The sequence below is a fragment of the Ictalurus punctatus genome, chromosome 13, assembly GCF_001660625.3.
Source record: "Ictalurus punctatus breed USDA103 chromosome 13, Coco_2.0, whole genome shotgun sequence".
Lineage (NCBI taxonomy): Eukaryota > Metazoa > Chordata > Actinopteri > Siluriformes > Ictaluridae > Ictalurus > Ictalurus punctatus.
In genome coordinates, this window is record NC_030428.2 from 13,134,037 (window position 1) to 13,159,742 (window position 25,706).

The 25,706-nt window shown below is 42.3% G+C and overlaps 2 protein-coding genes across 7 annotated transcripts in view; one reads left to right on the forward strand and one right to left on the reverse strand.

Moving 5' to 3' along the window:
- Nucleotides 1-15,900, forward strand: part of ep300a (E1A binding protein p300 a) — a 29,691-nt gene extending 13,791 nt beyond the window's left edge. For 4 of the 6 annotated variants that reach the window (XM_017483647.3, XM_017483650.3, XM_017483649.3 and 1 more), the window contains exons 15-31: nt 91-312; nt 403-568; nt 745-863; nt 1,092-1,331; nt 2,015-2,103; nt 9,661-9,771; nt 9,978-10,034; nt 10,264-10,341; nt 10,439-10,506; nt 10,620-10,770; nt 10,990-11,136; nt 11,318-11,431; nt 11,549-11,714; nt 11,812-11,979; nt 12,055-12,216; nt 12,289-12,570; nt 12,755-15,900. In XM_017483647.3, coding sequence (XP_017339136.1) covers nt 91-312; nt 403-568; nt 745-863; nt 1,092-1,331; nt 2,015-2,103; nt 9,661-9,771; nt 9,978-10,034; nt 10,264-10,341; nt 10,439-10,506; nt 10,620-10,770; nt 10,990-11,136; nt 11,318-11,431; nt 11,549-11,714; nt 11,812-11,979; nt 12,055-12,216; nt 12,289-12,570; nt 12,755-15,547 — 5,133 coding nt within the window. In that variant the 3' untranslated portion in view covers nt 15,548-15,900. The remainder of the gene's footprint in view (nt 1-90; nt 313-402; nt 569-744; nt 864-1,091; nt 1,332-2,014; nt 2,104-9,660; nt 9,772-9,977; nt 10,035-10,263; nt 10,342-10,438; nt 10,507-10,619; nt 10,771-10,989; nt 11,137-11,317; nt 11,432-11,548; nt 11,715-11,811; nt 11,980-12,054; nt 12,217-12,288; nt 12,571-12,754) is intronic. The other 2 variants (XM_017483652.3, XM_017483653.3) reach the window with 1 other exon arrangement.
- A 340-nt stretch (nt 15,901-16,240) lies between these two features.
- Nucleotides 16,241-24,881, reverse strand: cbx7b (chromobox homolog 7b). The gene is made up of 6 exons (XM_017483654.3): nt 24,535-24,881; nt 23,702-23,745; nt 23,479-23,544; nt 23,299-23,365; nt 22,903-23,191; nt 16,241-22,197 (listed from the first exon to the last, which is right to left on the reverse strand). Exons 1-6 carry the CDS (start codon nt 24,601-24,603, stop codon nt 21,998-22,000), a joined length of 735 nt encoding a protein of 244 aa, XP_017339143.1. The 5' UTR covers nt 24,604-24,881; the 3' UTR covers nt 16,241-21,997.
- Between the last annotated feature and the right edge of the window lie 825 nt (nt 24,882-25,706).

The window sequence follows — 25,706 nt, forward strand, 5'->3', positions numbered from 1 at the left end:
CTTATTAATTGCAGCTTTTTGGCCACGGTGTTGTCAGTTCTGCATTTATAATGACCAACATCTTATTCTGTATCTTCTTTTACATATCAGTTGTCTCAGAAGGGCTCTCTGCCAGTAGATGGCCAGGCTGCTACTCCTGCTTCTGTAAGCAGTGCTGAGGCATCCTCCCAGCAGGCACCCTCCGATGTTACTGGCATTCTTGAGCCTAAGACTGAGCATGAGGATGAAGAAGAAGAGGCAGATGAGGAATCCTCAATGATGGGAGGCAGAACTGGCAAGAAAGGAGATATAAAGGCTGAGGAAATGCCTGAGGTAACACAAAGAGACTAGCTTAATGCACCAGGCACTTAAATTCATCCTTCCCATGCAGCTAGTATAAGAGGTTATTTGCTCTTTTCTTAGATAAAGAAGGAGGAGCCTTCAAGTGATGGATGTAAAAGTATTCCCATGGAAACATCTATGGCAGCAGGGGAGGACAAAAAGCCTGAACTGAAAACTGAGCCTAAAGAAGGTGATATTGGTTTAGGAACCCCTGGCACTCCAGCTGGAACACCTAATAAAAAGAAACGTGAGAACATTTTCCAGAAGGAAATTAACATACAAGATATACCCAAATGCTTTGATGTAGAATTTCATGGCTTGATGCAACCACTCTGAATAGTATATTTTCTGATTGCATAAACATTTTGCATGAAATCCATTAAAACATTTCAATTTGTACTAAACCCCCTTTTGTTGGACTAGTCTTCAAACCTGAGGAGTTGAGACAGGCCCTAATGCCCACACTGGAGTGTCTCTATCGCCAGGACCCGGAGTCTCTCCCCTTCCGCCAGCCTGTGGATCCATCACTCCTGGGAATACCTGTATGTGTCCTTTACCACTAATGAACACCAGATAAGTGTTTTTGTCCTAAATGATTTAGACATGGCTTATTAATGTGATTATTTGTGCAGTTATGAATTTGTGATATGACTGCTATACTAACAAATTCATGTATTTATTTATCTATAAAACCTGTGAGCCCAAGAGTAATATTGTAAGTAATGAATGTGTAATTTGTGCATTTTATTGTATTATTTTTCATTCCTCAGGATTATTTTGACATTGTAAAGAATCCTATGGACTTGTCTACTATAAAACGCAAACTTGACACGGGCCAGTATCAGGAGCCGTGGCAATATGTGGATGACATCTGCCTCATGTTCAACAATGCCTGGCTGTACAATCGCAAGACTTCACGTGTATACAAGTACTGCTCCAAACTGGCCGAGGTGTTCGAGCAAGAGATAGACCCTGTCATGCAGAGCCTTGGTTATTGCTGTGGGAGAAAGGTAAATGTATGCTCAGAGGTAGGCTCATAAACTGAGGCAATAGACAGGTTTTTTTATTTTAATTTTTTCTTACTGAAGTATAACCCTACTTAGTTTCATGATGCACTTCACAGTAGTGATGGGCGATAAAGGGATCTTGATTTGTATGTGGTTAATGTGAATGGGCATTTAGTCTGTATTAATGTACCTGACTAGCTAAAAAGCTCAACATAATTTGTTACAATAAATCAGCTCTCACATTTGAGCTTAATCCGTTTGGTTTCTGGGCAACCAAAGCATGGGACTAAGCAAGCGTACTGGCGTAGTGACTTGCCCAGTGGACCAGGTAATGAATTTCTGATTTGCCCACTCCAACAGAGAGTGTAAAACTGGTTTCAAGTGTTGTAAGTCTAATTTTATATACTGTCTGCATGTATTTTGTGTTCTAAGACTAAATTAATTCTGCATTCATTTAGGAGGATTTTCTTTATAAATCATGACGTGTTACAGTCCAACACATTGTGATTAAATATCAAAATGGGTCAACATAGAAAAGTTTATTTTAATATTTTTGACCATATCACCCAGCTTGACTTCAGACACCACAAAATTTTGCATTTGTTTTAACTACAGCTTACTTGCCATACATAATTTGCTTGTTGTAATGGTTCTATGCTTTTGTCCTTCATCTTTTTCTGTCATAGCGGGAATTCTCCCCTCAAACTCTGTGCTGCTACGGCAAGCAGCTTTGCACTATACCTCGAGATGCTGCTTACTTTAGCTACCAGAACAGGTAAGGGACATAGACTGGATAGCTGCCATACATACACAAATATAATATGGTGTTTCATATTTATATTATAACACTATCATGATCAAAAACCGTCAAACCTAGTTAGTAGGTGTGTAATGTTGCACAAAATTCAGTTTTGCTATTTCGATATGGTGATGTTTTGATACAATAAGTTTTCAATGCAGCAAAAGTGAGCATGGACATAACGTGTGCCTTAGGCTTCCATTTTCTATTGTATTAAAACATTCAGCATTATAAAAGCACAATAATTGAAACTTAATAATTACAGTGTTTGTGATTCATTCAGATTCTTGGCAGCATACAACAAAAGAAAAACCATGCATTAAACAGCAGTCCCTCCAGCATTTTGCGAACACAACAATTAATGCAATAAAGCAAACTCTGAAATCAAGCAAACTCTGATTTGGGCCAAGATGTATCACAACACGCATTCAGCCAAAGCCCTCTTCGATTCATGTGCGTGGCACATGACTGCGTAAAAAAGTAAACAACAGAAACCATCACATAGATTCTAACGTTTTCCATTACAAATAATCAGCTAACAATTGAAACCATTACCATTTCTGGTCCATAATATGGTATCCACTAGACATAACATGCCACCAATAGAAGGAAGCAAATTAACAGTAAAACCAATACAATTCCCATTCTAACCATTACAAATTCTATGAGGTTTTCTAGTGGTGTGTGTGTGTGTGTGTGTGTGTGTGTGTGTGTGTGTGTTTTTTTTGTTTGTTTTGTTTTGTTTTGTTTTCAGCAAGGTGGTCTCATATACCAACAAATTTAAGCATGAAAGATGGTGAGAAACAATTCTGTGCAATTGCAAGTTCGCAAATTCAAAAAAACAAAGCAGAAAAAAACGTCACAAATTACATTGCAAAAATTTGGAAAAAAGCCACAGAAAAATCAAGCATTTTTGGCTGCAACGGTCACAAAAAAAAGCTCTGTGAAATCCTGCATGGGCTGATTAAAGTAGAACAAATTTAATCATGGCTAAACTTTCAGTGGTGGTGTTATTTGGGGTGGTGTCTATGCAGCGCAATTGCTGCAGCATTTGTGTTTTCGTCTAGTTTTACAGACACAGATGGGTGACGACAATTTAACACACCTGCTCCCCATTCACATCTGAGACCTTGTAACACTAACAAGTCACATGACACCAAGGAGGGAAAATGTCTAATTGGGCCCAATTTGGACATTTTCACTTAGGGGTGTACTCACTTTTGTTGCCAGTGGTTTAGACATTAATGGCTGTGTGTTGAGTTATTTTGAGGGGACAGCAAATTTACACAAGCTGTACACTCACTACTTTACATTGTAGCAAAGTGTCATTTCTTCAGTGTTGTCACATGAAAAGATATAATCAAATATTTACAAAAATGTGAGGGGTGTACTCACTTTTGTGAGATACTGCATGTGTGTATCTTCTAATTAGATACAGAGGAGGTGGTTTGTTTTTTTAAAATATAAATAGGGGAGGGAGTGTGGGATTGATTTGGCTAAATGTTTTACAGTAGTAAATTTACATCTACAAGTAGTATAAACACTTTTATGACTAATAGCCTACTTAATTATGCAGTCTGTTACATGTATTCTGTTCGATGCGCTGATGTATTTAATCGAGAGCCTCATATCAAGTGAAACAGTATACTGTGTTGCTACAGCTCTTTTAGTTAGGACACAGTATTTATTGACCAAAATATGTCCTAAGATTTGATGGTCAAACTATGGTTTGGTTTACCCAGTGGTGTATGTAGATGCTGCCTGTAGTGGTTTTTTGTTGGTGTACATACACTTCCCTGCAGAATTATTGGCACCCAGCCATGAAACTGAGTAAACATTGTAATATACAAAAAGAATAACATTCATTAAGTGGTATTTTGAACTCGCACAGCAGGCACATTGTGTTTTGGGGAGGGAAAATAATGTTTCAGTAAAACTACCTGGTAAACTTCTTTTTTTATTTTTTGTACAAAGCCCTTTCTTTGAAATTATCCGTGCCCTTACAACTAAATAGTTTGAGTCTTGACCTGGGGAGAATAGACCTGGGGACCTGGAGAGTCTCTTCCTGAGTATTTCCCCATGAAAAACAGCTCTAAAACGCATTGGAAAATATGGAGGGGGATCATTGATGCATGAAAATTGACATCCACAAGTATAAACAATACATTTCTGCAAATGTGGACTTCAGGCTTTTTCCCACTCCTTTGCAATCTTATTTTATATGCATTACCTGATAATTTGTCTCTCTTGTGTTCTTTGGGGTGTGTGTGTGGGGGGGCATTGAAATGGATGGTAAAAGAGTATAGTATAGATGTGTACCTTTTTTGTGAGGGATTAGCCCGGGGAAGGGCGGCGTACAGACCCACAGGAGACAGAAGGATGGTTGCAAGCGGTGGTTTATTGTGGCTAGGGTGAGGTGAATGGGTTATAAGTGGATGAGCGCGGGGTTTTGTGGAGGCGTGACGGCCGGCGGAGTCTACTCGTGGCGGAGGCGGGATTCCCGAGGTGGGGCGGGGGTTTTCCCGGGCCGGCGTCCTCCGTGTGTGCGACTCTCACTATCCGGCGGTCTCGTCCGCGCTTGTGCCTTCTGGAGAGAGGGAGAGAGAGAGAGATTTAGCGTGGGGCGTGAAGTTACCGTCGTGATCGGAGATTGCACATCGCTGCAAACACGCACGGAGTCCGTCTTGACGCTACGATATTCTCTCCCCCTTCCCGGCCGGAAGCGCGCCCTTTTATCCTCCTCCGCCGTCGCCTGAGTGGTGGAACTTCCCCGTTGGATCCGCCAATCGCTGGCCGGAGTCGCGTCAGTCCCGCCCTGCCGCGGCGGTCCTTCCGGCTGGCGGAATGTTCGGCAGGAAGCTGCCCACGTCGTGCCGGTGCGGCAGTTGGAGAAGGAGCGATTTCCTTCTTGTGTGCGCCGGCACTCTGCCGGTCGCGACAGTACCCCCCCCCTCAGCTCCGAGCCTACTGCCGCTCGGTGGTGGGCCCAGAGGGTGTCGGTGAGGGCTCCTTTTAGGGCCTGGAAGGCCTTTTCTGCATCGGCTGTCCACCTCACCTGGTCTGGCTGGCCCTTCTTTGTAAGGCCTGAGAGGGGAGAGGCTACAGCAGAAAAGTTAGGCACGAACCTGCGGTAGTAGCCCGCCAATCCCAAGAAGGCACGTACCTGGTTTTTCAATGTCAGACGCGGATAGTCCTTCACAGCCTCGATCTTCTTTAGTTGGGGCTTCAGCATTCCCCGTCCGATGCGGTATCCCAGGTACTGGGCTTCCGTCAGCCCTAGGTGGCATTTCTTTGGGTTCGCTGTCAGGCCAGCCTCCCGGACGATGGGGCCCACCCTGTCAATCCTTGCTTGCCCCTTCACACGTCGCCGCGATCTCCGGGGCTCGGCTCTCGGTACCACCCGGAATCCGGGCCAGTCTCGTCCCAGGAGGAGGGGCACGGGGAGTTTGGGGATGATTCCGACCTGAAGGGGCCAGGTGCCGGCTTCGCCCCGGATCTGGACCTCGGCTGCGGGGACTTCCGAGGTGTCCCCATGGACGCAGGTCATGGTGAGCGTCCCGCTTGGGCGGCGTCCGTCAGGCAGGATGGAGGACTGGGCGAGGGTCACCGTGCTCCCGGTGTCCAGTAGGGCGGTTACCGGTCTCCCTTCGACCCACACCGTCAAGGAGGGCGCCTCCGGCGGTTGCTGCTGATGGAGGGCGCAGCCTGCGAGCCATGGTTTTGTCAGCAGCCGGGCGGCTTCCCTCTCCGGCTCTGTAGGCATGGACTCATCTCGGGGGTGTTCACAAGTGGGCGCCCTCTGGGGGTTCCTCCAGGTGCAGGGCCGGGTCTGGCGGTCGGACCGGGGGCCCTGGGCACCGAGGGGCCGATCGAGGTGCTGCTGCTCCCCGGGGTCGAGCTCCAGGGTGGCCAAGGTTCGCTCCAGGACAGTCAGGAGTTCCTGGGGCGTAGTTGTGGCGTGTGCCCCCACAGCCTGTCTCTCTGCCCGGGGTAGCGCCCTCAGGAAACGGTCGACCGCCACTTTCTCTGCCACCTCCGAGGCGGTATGCCGATCCGGCCGGAGCCATCGTTTGGTGATCCGGATGAGGGCGCTCATCTGGCACCGTGGTCGGGCACCTGGTCGATAAACCCAGCAATGGAATTCAGTAGCTGCCTGGCCAGGGGTTCGGCCACACCATGCCAGGACTCTCTCCTTCATCGCCAGGTAGTCTGCAGCCTCCTCCGGCTCGAGGGCATAGTAGGCTGTTCGGGCCTCTCCCGTGAGTAGTGGGCCAAGGGCGCGTGGCCAATCTTCACGGTCCCACCCCTCCCGGCGGGCGATACTCTCGAAGGCTTCGAAGTACGCCTCGAGGTCCTCTTCGGGGCCGAGGGGGGGTAGTAGGCGGCGGATCTCACTGCTTGCGTCGGGGAGAGGCACGGAGGCGGCGGGGGCCTCAGTCCTCATGGCGATCAGTGTCTGTACGGCGACCTGAAGGGTCTCGGCGAGCTGCTGTGTCACAGCGTGCTGCTGGAGGCTGGTCTCCAGCAGGTATTGCAGGGTGCGGTCCATTTTGGGGGGGTTCCTTTTTTTTTCCCTCTCTCGCGGGTTTATTTATAAAAAATTTTTTTTTTTTTTTTTTTTTTTTTTTTTTTTGTGTGTGGTAGGCGGGTCTGTACTATGCCTGCATCCTCCACCAGTTGTGAGGGATTAGCCCGGGGAAGGGCGGCGTACAGACCCACAGGAGACAGAAGGATGGTTGCAAGCGGTGGTTTATTGTGGCTAGGGTGAGGTGAATGGGTTATAAGTGGATGAGCGCGGGGTTTTGTGGAGGCGTGACGGCCGGCGGAGTCTACTCGTGGCGGAGGCGGGATTCCCGAGGCGGGGCGGGGGTTTTCCCGGGCCGGCGTCCTCCGTGTGTGCGACTCTCACTATCCGGCGGTCTCGTCCGCGCTTGTGCCTCCTGGAGAGAGGGAGAGAGAGAGAGAGATTTAGCGTGGGGCGTGAAGTTACCGTCGTGATCGGAGATTGCGCATCGCTGCAAACACGCACGGAGTCCGTCTTGACGCTACGATATTCTCTCCCCCTTCCCGGCCGGAAGCGTGCCCTTTTATCCTCCTCCGCCGTCGCCTGAGTGGTGGAACTTCCCCGTTGGATCCGCCAATCGCTGGCCGGAGTCGCGTCAGTCCCGCCCTGCCGCGGCGGTCCTTCCGGCTGGCGGAATGTTCGGCAGGAAGCTGCCCACGTCGTGCCGGTGCGGCAGTTGGAGAAGGAGCGATTTCCTTCTTGTGTGCGCCGGCACTCTGCCGGTCGCAACAATATATATATATTTATTTAAAATGTAAACCATATATATATATATATATATATATATATATATATATATATATATATATATATATATATATATTTATATTTTCATTCCCCAGAAACACGACATGGTTAAAGGCAATGGCAGAGTTCCTGGGGACTAGGGATGTCACAATACCAAAAATCTAGTAGTCGGTACCGATACCACCAAAAGAACGTCATATTTGATACCACGGTGTGGTTTAAAAAAATTAATAATTAAATACATTAAAAAAATTGTACAAAATTAAACGCTCCTGGAGGAAATCATCCTCTGGCTAATACTGGCAAAAAGAGAGAGAGAGGGATATTTTATCAAACACTGTCTGACAGTGACTAATAAAAAAGGGCTAAGGTGCACTCCTAAATGCACACAAACACACCCCTTATACTCTGAATGCAAGCATTAGTTTAAATTCACTGATATGGTGGCAGGCCAAAAAGATTTATTACAACCATTAACATTTCAATAATTATTTGGGACATTATCCTACATTTTGCTGACAGGACACGGGCTGAATGGCGATGCATGGTGGCCCATTAGGAGGTAGTTTATAACATTGCAATGCATTAGTGTCGTTAAAAAAATAACTGGCTATAGTGAACATTACATGGAGCACTATGTTAGCTGGTTTCACGGCCACGATGCCAGCTGCCTCAAACAGACATAATGTAGGGCCTGTCTTTTAGGTGCGCTGCCAAATTTGAGGTGTTTCCTCGCTTTGTTTGAAATGAACGATGGCATTGGTTGCACACTGGCAACCAATGCTACCTTTCCTCTCAGTGAGCTTTCCTCTCTCTGCCTTTCAACAAGTCAGGGCGGAGCTAAACTTGTCGCCGTTTTCTGTAGTTTTTCCTGTGTGCTTTTAGGCGTTCTTCTTCTTCTTTACCACTTGTGGACTGACTAAAACACTTGTGTGGATTTGCTGCCCGCATCAGGTTTGAAAGAATTGCAACCTCAGTACCTTCATTACCAACGGTACCCACGCTACTGCAGAAAAACAAGTACCGTCACTTTTAAGAATGTTGGTACTGAAGTATCGGTTCTTGTGACATCCCTTCTGGGGACTGAGAGCAAATGAAAAATAAATTTTAAAAGAAGGATGGTTTGATTGTATTTATTTAAAAATATTCCTTATTGGTGTCAATTTTGGCACATGTTTTTCAGAGAAAATGCTATAGCTATATATGATGCATTGATGCAGTAATTTGTGCAAAAGGAGCCCCGACCAAGTGCATAAATTAATATGCTTTTCAGAAGGTCAGCGTTTCTGTATTATAAATTCTTTATTCTAATATTTTGAGATACTGTATTTTTGAGATCCATGAGCTATAAGCCATAATCATCCAGATTATGGATGATTACCCTAACCCTAAACCTTACAAAATAATAATAAAAAAAAAGGCTTGAAATTTCACTTTGTGTAATGAATCTAGAATATATTTAAGTTCCACTTTTTGAATTCAATTGTGGGGAAAAAAATTTACTTTTCCACAATATTCAAATTTTTTGAGATGCACCTGTAATTCGTCTGAGTTGTAAGTAGTTCCAATAATTCTGAAGGGTATTGTATTTATTAACAGAAGAAACGATTCCCTAACAGAGCTGGTCTGAAGGTGTAATTCACATGCATATTTGTGCCTCCTATGAGAAGAGACAGCCTTAAAATAATCTTAGGCTGACACTTTTTTTCTGCAGCGTGTGTATATGTTTAATGTGCTCATGTGTCTGTAAATACTCCCCCCCCCCCCCCCCCCCCCCTCACCCCCGCCTCCCCTGCAGTTGATTATGCTCTTGTTTAGCTGTGATGGTTTACTCATTACACATGCAAACGCTAATCTGTGCTTTGCTTTGGCTTTCTGCTTGTCTTGTCTGTCGTTTCCCTGTCTTTGTCCATTCCTACCTTTTTATCTAATGTCCCGTGTTTTTATTTTCTCCTTTTTTGACACTTCCCTTTCTGTAATTCAACACTTGTCTGCCATTGCCTGCTTTCATGTCATCTTTCATCTCCATCATATCCCTTCCTCCATAAAATCCCTGCTCAAAAACCCTGCATCATGATTGACTCCTCTGGCGACGACCCTGTTCTGCGCTCCTCATCTGTGCCTGCTTCCCACTTCGCCTGCCCTGCCTTGCGCTGCACTGCTTGGTGTCTGCTTCGTCATGGCCTTTCTGTGAATGGCTGTGGTGCTGGTGAATGGTGTAGTTCACCAAAATATGGACTTCTTGCTGACAGGTACCACTTCTGTGAGAAGTGTTTCAACGAGATCCAGGGTGAAAGCGTGTCGTTAGGGGATGACCCATCCCAGCCGCAGACGTGAGTTCTTCCATCAAGGCTTTCTCTTTTCTAGCCTCATGAAGGATATCTTTTTTAAAAAACAATTCTAGGTTAATTGTATGTCACCTCACTCTCTTCAGTGTTCTTGCCCAGATAGAATTTGAAGAGATTGTCATAGAGAAAAGGAAAGTTTTCTAGCTGTTGTCCTACTTCAGTGTGTTAAAAGCTGCTTGTTCATGTTCCAGGTCAATCAACAAGGACCAGTTTGAAAAGAAGAAGAATGACACACTTGACCCCGAGTTGTGAGTTTCATCATCATTGTTGGTGCTGATATTTTGCCCTTAAGAGTGTGTTTTCTTAAATAATGTATTGGTCTTAGTAACTACAAAGGAAAAAAATCTCCACATTATTATTATTTATTTTTATTTTTTTTTGAGTATTGCAGATAGTAATACTATATGCTATAATGCAGTCTTTTGGACAATATAATTTATACCATTTATGACTTGATTTGACATGTTCTCTTTGTAGATTTGTGGAATGTATGGACTGTGGGCGTAAAATGCATCAGATCTGTGTTCTGCACAATGACACTATTTGGCCTATAGGGTGAGTCTTTGTGATGCTGGGAGTCCTGATTTAACTCATTTTTGTTGTATTTCAAGGAACTCCCATCTTACCAATATCTCCTCTCTCACTCTTTCAGCTTTGTTTGTAACGAGTGTCTGAAAAAGTCCAACAAGAACCGCAAAGAAAATAAATATTCTGCTAAAAGTATGTTATGCTACACGTTTTAAAGAATACTTATTAAACAATGGGGTAGTCAATAATAACGTTATTGATAACGTATAATTTATATCACAGTAAATGTTCTTTTGCTCATTTAGGGCTGCCCCAGACTAAACTGGGCAACTACTTAGAAACTCGTGTTAACGAATTTCTGAAGCGCCAAAACCACCCAGAATCTGGTGATGTCACTATTCGTGTTGTCCATGTCTCTGAGAAGGTTGTAGAAGTCAAACCAGGAATGAAATCCAGGTGAGAGATGCTGGGATCTGATTAGATATGTAAGGCTGACATTAGTTTTAAGAACATTGCCATTACTGTTGTTTGTTATGTTTTGGCTAGGAATATGGTCATAAGATAAAAGAAGCAGACAGGGAGATTTTATTTTTATTTATTTTTTATAAAGTTTATTAATACTGCAGCCTGTGACCCATGTTGCCTGTTGATTTGTTATTTTCCCCTTTTTCTCAGATTTGTGGACAGTGGAGAGATGCCAGAGTCCTTCCCATATAAATCAAAAGCTCTGTTTGCCTTTGAGGACATTGATGGTGCTGATGTCTGCTTTTTTGGCATGCATGTGCAGGAATACAGCTCAGATTGTCCACACCCTAATCAAAGGTAGGGCATATCCTTATTAGATGATCTTGAACAAACATGTTATTAAACAGAAATAATATTGCCCTTGTCATTCATCTAACAAATATAACCATGTTTTCTTACACTCTGTCAGTTTTTAAATACAAGTTATTGGACTGCACCTTTTGTATAGTCTGATAATGCTGTTCCTCTTCCCTAACAGACGAGTATACATATCCTACTTGGACAGTGTGCACTTTTTTCAGCCACGTTGTTTGAGAACAGCAGTATACCATGAGATTCTTATTGGGTATCTGGAGTATGTCAAAAAATTAGGGTAAGATGTTTCCATTGGATGTCATGATTGAGTAAGAAATGTTAAATTATCTAATTTATGCCTGCATCTTTGCCACTTGCCCCCTACCCAACCTTGATTTTGTGATTCTACTTTCAGGTTTACTACAGGCCACATTTGGGCCTGCCCTCCCAGTGAGGGAGATGACTATATCTTCCACTGTCACCCTGCAGACCAAAAGATACCCAAGCCTAAGCGACTACAGGAGTGGTACAAGAAGATGCTGGATAAAGCTGTGGCAGAGCGCATTGTACATGACTATAAGGTACATGATTATTATTTTGGGTCAAATGGTGCTTTGTATGGCATGTGTATTTATAAAGTCACAGACAGATTCAAGAAACCATTTTATTCCTTTGCAGGACATCTTCAAGCAGGCGACTGAGGATCGTCTCACTAGTGCCAAAGAGCTGCCTTATTTTGAGGGTGACTTCTGGCCCAATGTGCTTGAAGAGAGCATTAAGGAGCTGGAGCAGGAGGAGGAGGAGAGAAAACGGGAGGAGAACAGTACTTCCTGTGAAAGTGTAGATGTAAGTTGGAAAATCCGTTCACTATAGTTACATTAAACCCTTGAGTCAATTTGATTTGTATACCACCTCCTCTAGGCTACAAAGGGTGACAGCAAGAACGCCAAGAAAAAGAACAATAAAAAGACGAGCAAGAACAAGAGCAGTCTGAGCCGAGCAAACAAAAAGAAGCCAGGGATGCCAAACGTGTCGAATGACCTGTCACAAAAACTTTATGCCACCATGGAGAAGCATAAAGAGGTAGGACAGAGACATATTCACCATTTTAATTGGAGGGGGAAGACTTGGTATTCTAATTTTTCTTTCTTTAAGGTGTTCTTTGTCATCCGGCTGATTGCTGGGCCCATTTCTAATGCTCTTCCACCAATCATGGACCCCGATCCGTTAATGGCATGTGACCTGATGGATGGACGAGATGCTTTCCTTACACTGGCACGGGACAAACACCTGGAGTTTTCCTCGTTAAGGCGGTCCAAATGGAGTTCCATGTGTATGCTGGTAGAGCTGCACAACCAGAGCCAAGATCGATTCGTCTATACCTGTAATGAATGCAAACACCATGTTGAGACACGCTTCCACTGCACTGTATGTGAGGTAAGTAATATTAAGTTGGCTTAAAGTTTTCTGCATCTGGGGCAGAAACTGAGATGAGGTGTAAAATGTCATCTGTATATATGTTGGCTTATTTATGTCTTCATTTAATGCAGTCTCCATTAAACTATGGTACCGTTAGCCTGTGGTCCGCTGAAGTATTTATTCTTATATTGTCTCATCACAGGATTATGACCTTTGCATCACTTGCTACAATACAAAGGGTCATGAGCACAAGATGGAGAAGCTGGGCTTGGGTCTGGATGATGAGAGCAACAGCCAAGCTGCAACCTCCATGCAGAGTCCTGGTGACTCACGCCGTCTTAGCATTCAGCGCTGCATTCAGTCTCTGGTACATGCTTGCCAGTGCCGCAATGCCAACTGCTCACTTCCATCCTGTCAAAAGATGAAAAGAGTGGTCCAGCATACCAAGGGCTGCAAGCGTAAAACCAATGGTGGTTGTCCTATCTGCAAGCAGCTTATTGCACTTTGCTGTTACCATGCTAAACACTGCCAAGAGAACAAGTGTCCTGTGCCTTTCTGCCTAAACATCAAGCAGAAACTGCGTCAACAGCAGCTCCAGCACCGGGTTCAGCAGGCCCAGATGCTTCGGAGAAGGGTGGCTAGTATGCAAAGAACAGGCCAGCCACTAATTGGTGGAAATGAGGGGTTGCCATCACCCAGCAATAATGGTACTACTGGACCTGGGACACCCACACAAAGTACTCCATCTCCTGCCCTACAGCCACCCACTCAGCAATGTCCAACTCCTGTCCCCCAGCCTGGAGTTGCAGGAGGTCCACAGCAGCAGCAGCAACTTGCAGGAATGGTGCAGCATCCTCAATTCCAGCAGCTACCTGCCGGTGGAGGGATGATGAACTCTCCACAGCAACAGATGGCTCAACAACAACCACCACCACAGACACCGTCCATACAGCAGCTTCAGCATCCCAACAGCCTTCCTCCATATGTGCAAAGACCTCCAGGTTCCTCTCCACTTTCTCAGTCTATGGGGAAACCTGGTATGGGCCCAGCTAGTCTACCCCAGCAACAACAATCAAACCCAGGTCAGTCAACATTTCCCTCACAGCAGCCCTCTGGTCCTCCTCCTGCAGCCCTGGAAATGGCTTTGAAGATTCAGCGAGTGGCAGAGACTCAAAGGCAAATGGCTAAACAAAAAAGCCTGCAGATGAATCAAGGACCAGGGATGATGGCCCCACACACTCTGCACCAGAGCCCTCAGGCTCAAAACCCAATGGGCCTGAACCATCCTGGAGCAGGGATGGTGGGGCCCCAGGGATTACAAACCCAGACACAATCCACTGTAGCCAGGGCTCAAATGGAGCAACAGCAGTGTGTGGTAGGAGCTGGCATACAGCAACAAGGAGGGCCTCAAAACCAACTTCCTCCTCAGGTGCAAATGCCACAAGCTCCACAGGGCGGACCTCAGCTCCAACCTCCACAGCAGCAGTGGGGAACCCCTAGCATACCCCCTCAGCAGAGACCAGGAATGTTGAGTCAAATGGGTCATGCAGGAATGGTTGCTGGGCAACAACCACCACAGATGGTGCAGCAGCAGCTTCCACAACAGGGGCAACCAAGAGTGATGGGTATGATGGCTGGCCCAGGTGTAGCTTCAAACCCAGGAATTGGCAGTGGAGGTCTCCTTCAGAGTGCCTTGCAAGACCTTCTTGGAGCTCTGCGTTCCCCCAGTTCCCCCCTTCAACAGCAACAGGTCCTGAAAATATTGCGCTCAAATCCTCAGCTTATGGCAACATTTGTCAAGCAGCGTGTGCCGAAATACCTTGGAAGAGGTGGGCCTGGTGCTGGAGGTGCAGGCCCAGCAACCATGGAAAGCCAGCAGCTAAATGTAAATACAGGGGGCACTCAACCAGGTATGCACATGGGTCAAGGGACCGGCATGCCCCCTACGAACCCACTTCAGCAGCAGCAACAACAACTTCAACAGCGTTCCCTTATGGGTGTGAATATGCAGCAGCAGCAGCAAATGGCTTTGCAACAGCAACATGGTGTTATGCCTGGTCAAGGCTCAAACATGACCAGTATGTCACCCCAGTTCAAAGAATTCATGAGGAAACATTTGCAGCAGCAGCAGCAGATGGGAAACCTTGGTCAGTTTCAGCATCCGCAATCACAACAGCAGCAAGGTTATCTTGCCCAGGCCGGGATGCCGTCTCAGCAGCCAGGTCAAGCTCAAGCTGGTGGACTGCCGCAGCAGCAAGGAGGACCACAGGCTGTTCTTCAACAGAATTATTCAGGATCCATGTCTCCACAGGTGGCAGCAGCCTTACAACAGAGATTGCAGCAGCAGCAGCAACAGAATGCTATGAGTGGACTCCAAGGGAGTGATGGTGGTAGTTCACTTCAACAGCAGCAACTACAGCCCCCTCAAGGTGGTTCTCAGCCTCAGCCTTCCCAGGCCATTATCCAGCAAGCACTGCACCAAAGGCTCCTCCAGCAGCAGCAGCAGCAGCATCAGCATCATCTAGGTGGTGGGTCTCCTGCTCAGCATAATAATCCCATGAGCCCTCAACAGCCAATGTCCCAGTCTCCGCATTTACAGGGCCACCAACTTTCCACTTCTCTTAGCAACCAAGTGAGGTCACCCCAGCCATCGCCACGACCCCAGTCTCTGCCACCAAACTCTAGTCCATCTCCTCGCATGCAACCCCAGCCTTCTCCACACCGCATCTCCCCCCAAACCCAAACAGGCTCTCCACATCCTGGTCATCTTCCCCCACATCACACTGGCATGGTAGCACCTCCACTTCCACAACAACCATCTCAACAGCAACAACAGGCTAATGCTTTGGACCAAGCCCCATTTGGGTCAGACCAGAATGCCATGCTTTCACAGCTTGGTGGAATGGGGCCCCTGCATGGGCAAGGAGCTAATGACATGATGGCTGGCAGCAACCAAGACATGGGGACAAATCACAGCTCATTAAATTTAATGTAGCATTACAGTCCTCAAAACACTTAACAGGAATGGGTTGCAATTTTAAAAATTTACTGTTGCTCTCATTAGTGTTATTATTTAATATTTTTGAAGTAAATGAAAAGACTACACCTTCCTATGGGAGATACTACATTAAATGAGCAAATATTAATAAATTAAATGAATGGTAAATTATTGCTGTTAATATATGCACATATATTTTTAGCCAATTGTGTTCAAAGGGTTCTGGGTGAAAGGATGGGAATATTCTCCTTGGTATTTGATGTACTATTTTTGGGGATGACTGCCTTTTTATAAATATTTTTTTAAGATTTTAAATGCATAAAATTAAAGAGAAAAATGTGTTAACACAATAGATCTTTGTTGTTTTTCCTCCATACACATTCAATATTGTGCCCATTTTTAAAAGTGTTAATTACCATCAGCAGTTAGTGATTAAAATGTAACAATTCTTATTGTTATTTATTACCTTCATTCTTGAGACAGATTGAATCCCTACAGAGGCCCCTACTGGACAACTATTGGCGTATTTTCTTTAAAGTGACTGCAGTTTGTAACGTATGTATTTTTGTTCGCAGAACCAAGCAAGAAATGGATACATTTTTTAAAATTTATTTTTATTTTTATTTTTTTTATGGTCTTGTGAGGGAGGGATTTTGGGGTTTATTTTTCGAGTAAAAACCAGAGTGTATCCCCCTTTTTTTTTTCTTCTTTTTTTTCTTCATTTCCTTTTCTCCCCCCCTCTGATGGCAGATTGCATGGGATGCTTGCTTGCATACTGTCCTATGCATGTCACGATTTTCTCACTACTGTAGTCCCTGTCCTTTGAATGTGTACTTCAATCTTTCATTCTGTCTTTTTATAATTGGAATGGTACTAGAACTGCTGACACTACATATAATATAATCATTGGACACAGTGCAGTAATTTCTACCATGAAGTTTAAACGCTGATGAGGGAATTTTTGAGTTCTCAAGGAAGCAATCTTAATGTTTTTGTTTTTTTTGCCATCTCATGGACTCTGTCCTCTCTCCTCTCTGTCCAGGAAGGAACTGTTTTCCTGACTTCTTTTGATGCTCAGAACTTTGGGATTTCAATCATCTTTTTCCTACTGTGTAAAGATATTCTGGACTTAAATCCTTTTTTTTTATCATTATAATTTTTTTTTATTAAATAAAATTGAAATAAATTGAACTGGACAGTCAAGTCATAGAATTTTCTATTTGTTTCCTTCTGATTTAAACTCAAGGGAGTTTTCATGGGTGGGATGTTTCAGACCAACACAAGCAGGTTTATATGTATACTAAAATTGAGTTGTGGGTTTTTTGTTTGTTTGTTTTTTTGTTTGTTTGTTTTTTTTTATAAAAAGAAAATGATTGGTGTGTAGTAACAAGGCACTGCTGGTTCTCTCTGTCTTTATGTTGCACACAAACACTGTGGAGGGCATCTGCTGTCCATTTCAGATAGAAAAAGACAGGTGAAAATGAAATAATATGAAAAGCAATTCTGTTCTAATTTTCTGTTTTAATTTCCCCACTCCTTCACATGTTTAACTGGTAAAGTTAGCATGACATGACCTGAACAGTGGCAATATGGCGTGAGACTTATTTTATAAAATAAGAAAAATACTTGTCATATATAAAATTATATACACACATAGATAGATATTTTATTTAATTTTTGAAAAAAAAAAAACTTGAAGTAAAAGGAGCTGATAAATTACAATTTTTAAGAGATGTAATGCGAAATGACACTGTCATACCTTATACATCCCTCTTGGGGACTGCTGAGAAATGTTTTGATTAAATGTCTTATATATACATGTCTATATAAATATATACATAATGATCCACTGTACAAACCATAGTAACTGAGAAATTTTGTTCTGGGTTTTTTTTTTTTTTTTTTTTTTGTGTGTGTGGGGGGGGGGGGGTTGTTTTGTTTTGTTTTGTTTTGTTTTTTTTGGGGGGAGATGTGGACTGGACAAATACCATGTGATTTGTTAAGGTTTTGACCACTTTTCTCTTGCTAACACTTTTTGGTGCTTGCTGGGAGGAGCAAAAATATTTGATGCTCTGGTTTCAGTAATTTTTTTTAAGTTATTTTTGTGGTCAGATTTTTTTCAATTATTTAATTGTACATTAAAGTATGTTTGTACTAATGGAAAACTCATTTGGTGGTTTTGCTTTGTCTAGAATTTTGACTTCCACAGACTGTCGAAGTACTCTCGTGGCACTTTCACTATGCTGTTTCTCGAATCGATAAAATATCAAAGCCATGAACATTATGATGCTTGAAGATCCAATGGGGGAAGAATCATTGGTTTCTCACACTTTGCTTTATTACAATATAAAAGCACTTTTGTTTATACATATGTTATGTATACAGTATACATGTATACTGGCATCACAACACCAGGGTATCTGTTGTGTAAAGTGCAGATTTTCAGTGATTACAGATATCTTGGTTGTATGTTTAATATTTATGCGATTAGAGTACCTTGTTACCACTAATTATAAGAAAAGTACAAAACATTTTCTTAACACTATGCTCAATTAAACATTTAATATGTAATCATAGAAAAATACAGTGTAGGTTGATGCACTTACCTTTTGGTATAAATATACATCACATGGTGAATAGCAAGAGAATATCAAAAAGTACACACAAGCAGACAAGTCTTGCAATGACTGGCTAAAAGTGGAACAACTGATGCTACAAAGTGCTGCGATAGAAATGACATTTAAGTAAATTTAGAGGTAGTAAAATTATATCAGGCAGGTATGCAGATGTCTTCTGCAAAGGGTGGAGGGGGAAGGCTACCATATTGTCTTGATCTCTAATTACTTATAAAGTAATAAAATATTAAAAGGGGAAAATGAACTTATTTATTTTTGATACATATTCAGTAGAATCAGTTAATTGCAATGTTTTTTTTTACTTGCATGGAAAAACAACACTTTTGTGTACTGATGGTTTATGGAAATTTGTAAGCTATTGATTCTATTGAGTTAAATGCTGCATTGCTTAAACCAGGCTGTACCATGAGTGAGCATATTACATCTCATACTGTATGACGATGTATGTTCACAACGACAGAAATGGCATGACATCGCAGGCTGGAGAAAATGTTGACAACCAGAACGCACACAGCTCTAATGGTGTGTGAAATTCTATGTGCGAAACTTAACTTTAAAACTTAAAAGGAAACATGGAACAACTGGACAGAGAAGTGATTCTGCTTGAGGAAACATGGACAATACAGTGTATACTCTTGACCCCATTTACACTCGGTCACTTCATGTGCATAGGCATTATGCACTTTTTGAAAGTGTAGTCTGATAAACATTTTTTACATAATATAGAAAATATTTTTTTGTGATAGTCATTTTTCAGGATGATAATGTCGCATCTTGCCACAGAACAGTGTGTGTTCAAGCTTTTCTTCAGGAAAGGCAAATTAACTCAAAGACATGGCCATCAAACAGTCCGGATCTCACTCCGATTGAACGTTTTTGGTGGAAATAAAATTTTACAATTGGTCCATGACCAGCCTCCATCCTGCAAAGCTGATCTGTCACCTGCTACTCAAGAAGGTTGGAACCAGCTTGATTGAGAATATTGTTTCTCATTAGTGAAGTCTGTGCCTCAAAGAATTCAGGCCGTTATAAAAGCCAGAGGAGGAGCAACAAAGTACTAATTGTGATTTTTTGTTGTTGTTGATTCCATAATTTTTTCCTCAATTTGATCTGGGAAAAATATTTGCCATTAATAAAACAATTTAATTTCATTTGTTTGAGGTATATTTCACATAGCCAGAATGTTCATCTATTAAACAAAAATTGTTTTGTGTCATATCTATGATTTGTTTATTTGCTACGAAGTAAAAAAGCTGTGTGAGCAAGGATACAATCCTTATACACTACACATCAAATGGCCAGGTGGAAATGGGGTCTTTCAGTGACAGCTCACATACTGTCGGACACAGTGAAGCCAATCACTCACACAGCCTGCAGCACTACAGTATGAATACTGAGCAACTATCCTACACTGCTGGTAAAACATGTCACAGGTCAACTTTAAGCAAACTGCTTCCTACTCAAAATAGGCAACAGGCATTTACACATATATTGGATCGTAACAGTGCTCACACTACACAACATCTGATTACATTTTCTATCAAAATAAAGCTGGGCGATGTACACATTTAGAGTGAAACATGGCAGTTAGGAATTCTGTTTGCTATGCTGCAATTTTTACTACCTAAATAGTGTGATGGTTATGATGAAAGTGGAAGGACACCATTATACTGATCAGTGAAATTATACTGATCAGAGTATTAGGCTATAACTAGTCACAATATGGAACATATGGGTGCTGTTTTAAATCTGGCCAGTTTCCCTATTCACTACATGGTTGAACCTGAAAAGATTGGATAAAAAAGAAAGAAAGAAAGAAAGAAAGTTAACAGGTCAACAGGAAAAACATGAACAAACACTTATGGACATCTAGATCAAATTTCACAGAGTAAACTCTGAAATAGAATAAATCTGTGGAAAAGTTATATGACCTAACGTTTCATAAATGACCATTTATTCCATAACTGCCAGTGTTACATGTACAACAGTCCTGTACTCATGTATTAGGAAATGCCAAATCTGATTTTTTAATTTTTTTTAATTGACTAGTTTTTCTTGAATAACATTGGATCAAATTGTTTCATGAGCTACTTCACTACTTTATTTAAGTAATAATTTATTGGGCATGAACTTCATGTTCAAATCTGCAGTACATCTCTTTTTTACCAAACAAACAAGGTTGGTCAGATTTGGCATGAGTTTTGGACTCGAAGGCCATAGATTATCCCACCAAAACCTTATGTGTGAAGGAAGCTACTGTTAATTACAATGCTGTGAAGTCAGAGATTAATTAGAGGCATTACGAGGGTCATGAGGTTAACATTAGTGGTAAAGAAAAAAAGCAAAAAAACAACAATCAAACAAAAAAACTCGAATGCGGGAAATAAAAAAAGGAGCAGCAGTAGGGCTTGATAAAAAAAAATCAAGGTTGCTGGCTTTCTGAGGTGGCAACAGCCTCAAATATTAAGGGAATTATAGTGAATTTAATCCTCTCTGAACAATTAAGTTGTTCTAATTGTTTGCTAATTATTAACCAACTTAAACATATTGTACCTGGTTAGTTTTGGCATGTGTATTTTGATTTGTATTGTCAGCTATATATGCTCCACTGGTCTGTAATTTTGTGCTGACTCTATGCAGCTCTGAGGCTCTGCTGCAAGGGGTTTGGGCTTTTGAGGCCTTCGTAGTAGACAGGTGATGTAGTGGGCTGTGTGGTGTGGTGGTACAGGTACCTGGTGGCAGTACAGCATGGTGGTGTCAGATATAAGTGGTTGCATGCCCAGCTACAGCAATTACGGAAATCCACTGACCATAATGTTTTATATTTTCTCACTTTCAATTCTGGCAACGAGCATGCTGTGCTGCCACTTCTCACCTATCTTTTGTTTCTGCTCTTATTTTTGGTGGTAAAACAACGCTGAGTGAAAATAAACTGTTAGAATATGTATGTATTATAGTAAGACTTTTGTAATACTGAGGAGATTATGATAGGGACAACAGATAACTGCATCATCCAAAGGTATTTCAAGTTTTGAATACTTAAATACTAAATAAATATGCTTGGTTTGTCATGCGCAATGTTTAAGAGAAGGGGGTGCACAGCACAACTGTGTTGTTATATTCTTATATTCTTCCATGACTTGTTTGCATTGACATATTTCTGTCTGAGAGGTCCCCGATTCCTCAACAGTTATGTCCTGTTGCTGTGATATCAGTCCTGTTAATACTAATCATTTCATATTAAAAATAATTTTCCAGTTCCCTAAAAATGATCATCTTGACAATTCACAACCAAAATTTGTATTTTACTTTATTTTTACTTTTAATAAAAGTGTGCACACAAGTGCCTCTTCTTTGACGATGTCTCATAGGCAATTTTATTTACTGACTGCAAGTTAAAAATTAGGCTATGTACAGCTAAAGAGTACTTTTAAATGTACTCAAATAAACACACCCTCAAGTTGCAGTACTATGTGAGTATAGTTTCAGTCTCTTTTCTATTAGATCACAGGCTTCAAATATAAAACTGTATTTTGAAATTGCTTCTGCTGCATTGACAACAACAGAGCATATATATATAGCAGGAAGAGAAGACCTCCCATGCTGAGGATGTTTGCTCTACTACTCATAAATGTACCTTAAAATATAAAACAAACAAACAAACAAACAAACAAACAAAAAAGTCTCTCAGTAGAAAGAATTATGTAAAATGTCAATGCATGTAGTGCTTTTGATGAAAGTCTCACATTTCACTTCTCCCTCCTTCTGTGTCACGTGACATCTTCATACTTTATCATATTCCTGTACAGTATTACAGCTCCAGTTCCCAGCTTCTAAAGAAGCCTTTTGCAACCAAAGCCTCTCTAAAAGTAACTGTCAGTGAATTGATGGTGACATCTGTCACAGTTACCTCCTCCAAACCCATAACCGGCCTCCATTCCTCACACACTGGAGACACTGTCATTTCCTCTGATCCAGTTATTGGACTCCAACGCTCTGTCTCCACATTACCTGATTGTGTGTGTGTGTGTGTGTGTGTGTGTGTGTGTGTGTGTGTGTGTGTGTGTGTGTGTGAGAGAGAGAGAGAGAGAGAGAGAGAGTTACAGTTCTGTATATAGCAATTCTGTAAGATAAACATTGAACAAGTGTTTGTATGGATAGTATGGGACAAAACTTTCCATTAAAATACATGGCTAGCAAGGACAAGGAGCATGCACACGAACAATCCCACCTCTACTGGGGATATGGAATGTTTTACAGGGAATTTTTTTACATTGGTGGGCAGAGATGTTTTGCAAGGTGGCACATTCATACAAGGGGCGGGGGACAGCTCACATGTAGCCTCACACAGATATACATCATGAAAATCTCAACAGATGACTGTGATAAAATATGCAGATAGAATACAGTGAAAATGAAATCAGTCTAATGGGGAAAAAATAAACCATTAAGGCTGTTCTACAGGTTGTTGCTGATGCTTCCACTTTCTGTAGCAAAAGAAAGCTTTCCATTTTCACAAAAATGAAATAGTTCCACTACAATTTTTTTTTTATCTAATCTGGAAAATGCCCACTACACAAACATGTCTGCCCAGTTTGAAATGTTTTATTTTTGGCATTTTGTTACTTGGGCTTATGTAGCTATTTTACTGAAGGATGACAATACTGATTTAGGTCAACATAGCGTTTATCCCTATTCTCTGACTAACATACTCACTGTTTAGAGTGGCCCTGCCAGTCTCTGTCTCTTCCTGTCTTATAACCTCCTCTTCATAGTTGTCATCCTTCTCCAACTCCTCCCAGTCCTCAACTGAATAACCTTTGAGGTTTCTCTTCTTTCTCTTGTGATGAACTAGTTGACGATATACATCACTTTCTTTGGAGCAGAATTTCTGCGCTGTATGTCCAGCCTGTGGATTGAGGGGGTGTGTAAGGGACAGGTGCAGATGTCCTGGAGACTTCTCTGCAGCTTTGTGTGCACTGCGGAGATCCATTGAGTAAATGCCCTTTTGGATAGAGATTAGAAGTAAGAAACTGTACAGCAAAATCGCATGATGCCAGGATGGTACAGTCAATAAGAAGAAATGTAATGGTACGACATGCTAGACATTACCTGCACAAGAAGTCTTTTAGGCTTAGGTCCTCTCTTACGCCAGCCCACTGCTCTGTCCTTGTGCTCTCTATTGCAAAATGGAATTTGAGAAACGTAATTGAACTAATGGCTTAAACAAGAGAGTGTAATTTTATTTTTTATTAGTTAGTATATTGATTCCTGAATTTGAACAAAGCTCACTTCTCCTCATATGCTAGAACAAGCCGGGGATCCAGGATATGCTCCTCAGGTTCCCAAGTGCTATACCTGCAAATTAAGCATTTATTTATGTATCTATCTTTAGAATTCGATAGTGGTTATAAAAATAGATAGAAATAAAATGACGAGATTATTGTTTTTTTTTGTTTGTTTTTTTTTTAACACATGCTGTGAATCATTTACAGACTTGGGAGAGCATACTTACTTTGGGGGCCACCCCTTCCACTTCAGTAAATATTCCACATTCCCCTGAAACATTATAAGAGAAGAGTTCACGCTTTCAGCTAACAGTCTGTCATGGTCTTCAGATGGCATGACGTAATGACGCATGACGTATGAGGAAACGCTGAAGGGTCGACCCCAAAAGCTCCCGTTTAATTACATTGTAGTGAAAACACAGTGACGCACATACTGTGAGCTGCAGGCAGATTGAGAGTGAATGTGCAGAGAGACTGGCAAAGAGGTGCGCTTTTACAGAGACTCGGACTGGCTGCATTTGACATTTTGAAATGAAATATTTTTTCTGACTTAAACGTTTTAAGTCCCGCTATCAGGCTGAGAGACTGCACGCGCATCACAGCTCGAGCTCCGTCATTGCCACTAAGACTGTCTGCGCAGCATAACATCAAAATATCAAAATATATATAATAAGGTAAAATAAAAAGTAGGCCACCGCAATAGGAATACTTATGAGTATATGAGTAATCCGACAGCAGCGTGTCATTTAACTTCAGCCCATGTGATCGCTGTTTGAAGGATACTGCGTAGCACTTTGTGTCACTCTGGAGGAAACACGGCGGAGGAAAGATTTGGATCGGATCACCTACTGGTTTCATAACATGCTATACACATTGGTTTCTCTCCCTTCTAGGATCCATTAAAGTACGTTGATGAAGCGATCGCTTTGCTCCCCGCCCTCCTCCTTAAGCATGGTGTCATGTTAATGATGTAAACACTGAGCTGCTTAAAATCCTCAGCACTTCTGCAAAACAGCAAAACCAACAACATTCACTGCAGCTCGCAGCGTGGCTCCCTTACCTTCCTCACTCTTTTCTTTATGATCGATTCCACAGCAAACACTTGTTCTCCGATAGCTGACAGTTCCATGGGATTATTTGCGATTGTAATTTATTTGAATAAATAACACCAGAGCTGTGTAATGTAGCTATTTAGAAGTGCGCTTTAGCTCGTCAAAATGAGTGCAAACGAGACGAATCAGTGGTGTCCCACTCCTTCTCTCCTACTGTTTTCTTCGCAGTTTTTTGATTTGGCTTCAGTTTGAAAGCTTTTCAACGTCCCATTTCCTCGTACTAGATCTTTCTGTGCGAACAGTGACTTTTAAAATCTGCGACACATCTGCATGGCTCAGCGCGCCCCCACGCGCACAGCCTTGCGCTAACAGTTTGGGAAGCCAAAAGTGTCAAAAACGTTCATTCATTCGTTCGTTTACCTTTAGTAACCTAAATTTGTGGACCGAGAGCCAATCCGGGAACACTGGGCACGAGGTCTGAATACACTCTGGGATGGGATGCCAGTCCAGCGGTCTATAGCCTACACACATTCACACACGCGCATTCACACCTAGTGACAATTTAGCATAGTCATAGTCAACCTGCGAGACAGAAAAACAGAGAACCTGTGGGAAACCCACATGCACAGAAGGAGAATATGCCAAATTTAGCACAGACAGTAACCCTAGCTCAGGATTGAACCAGGGACCCTGGCATTGTGAGGGAGCCAAATTATCTGCTGCACCACCATGTTGGAATTGTCTGCAATGATTAAACACACAAAACTGCTCTCTGGTTATTTTGAACACTCACAACCCAACTTTTTATTATTATTATTATTGTTATTTAAAGGATTGTTTTCCTTTAAACTAATGAAAGTGTGCACACAAGTTCCCCTTCTTTGCTGCTATTGGATAACACATTGCTACATTACTACATTAGTCATAGGTCCCTAGTGGCTACAGAATAAATTCATTTACAAAATGTATCATTATGAAAATGATTTGAATGTTAAAATGAAACATTAGATACCCTATTAAAATCAGTGCACACTGCACAAGCAAATGCAATGTGGATTATTCACCAGTCAATTGCAGAGCACCATTCACACACACACACACACACACACACACACACACACACACACACACACACATTGACACCTAGGTGCAACTTGTAGTAGCCAATCCACTTAATGGC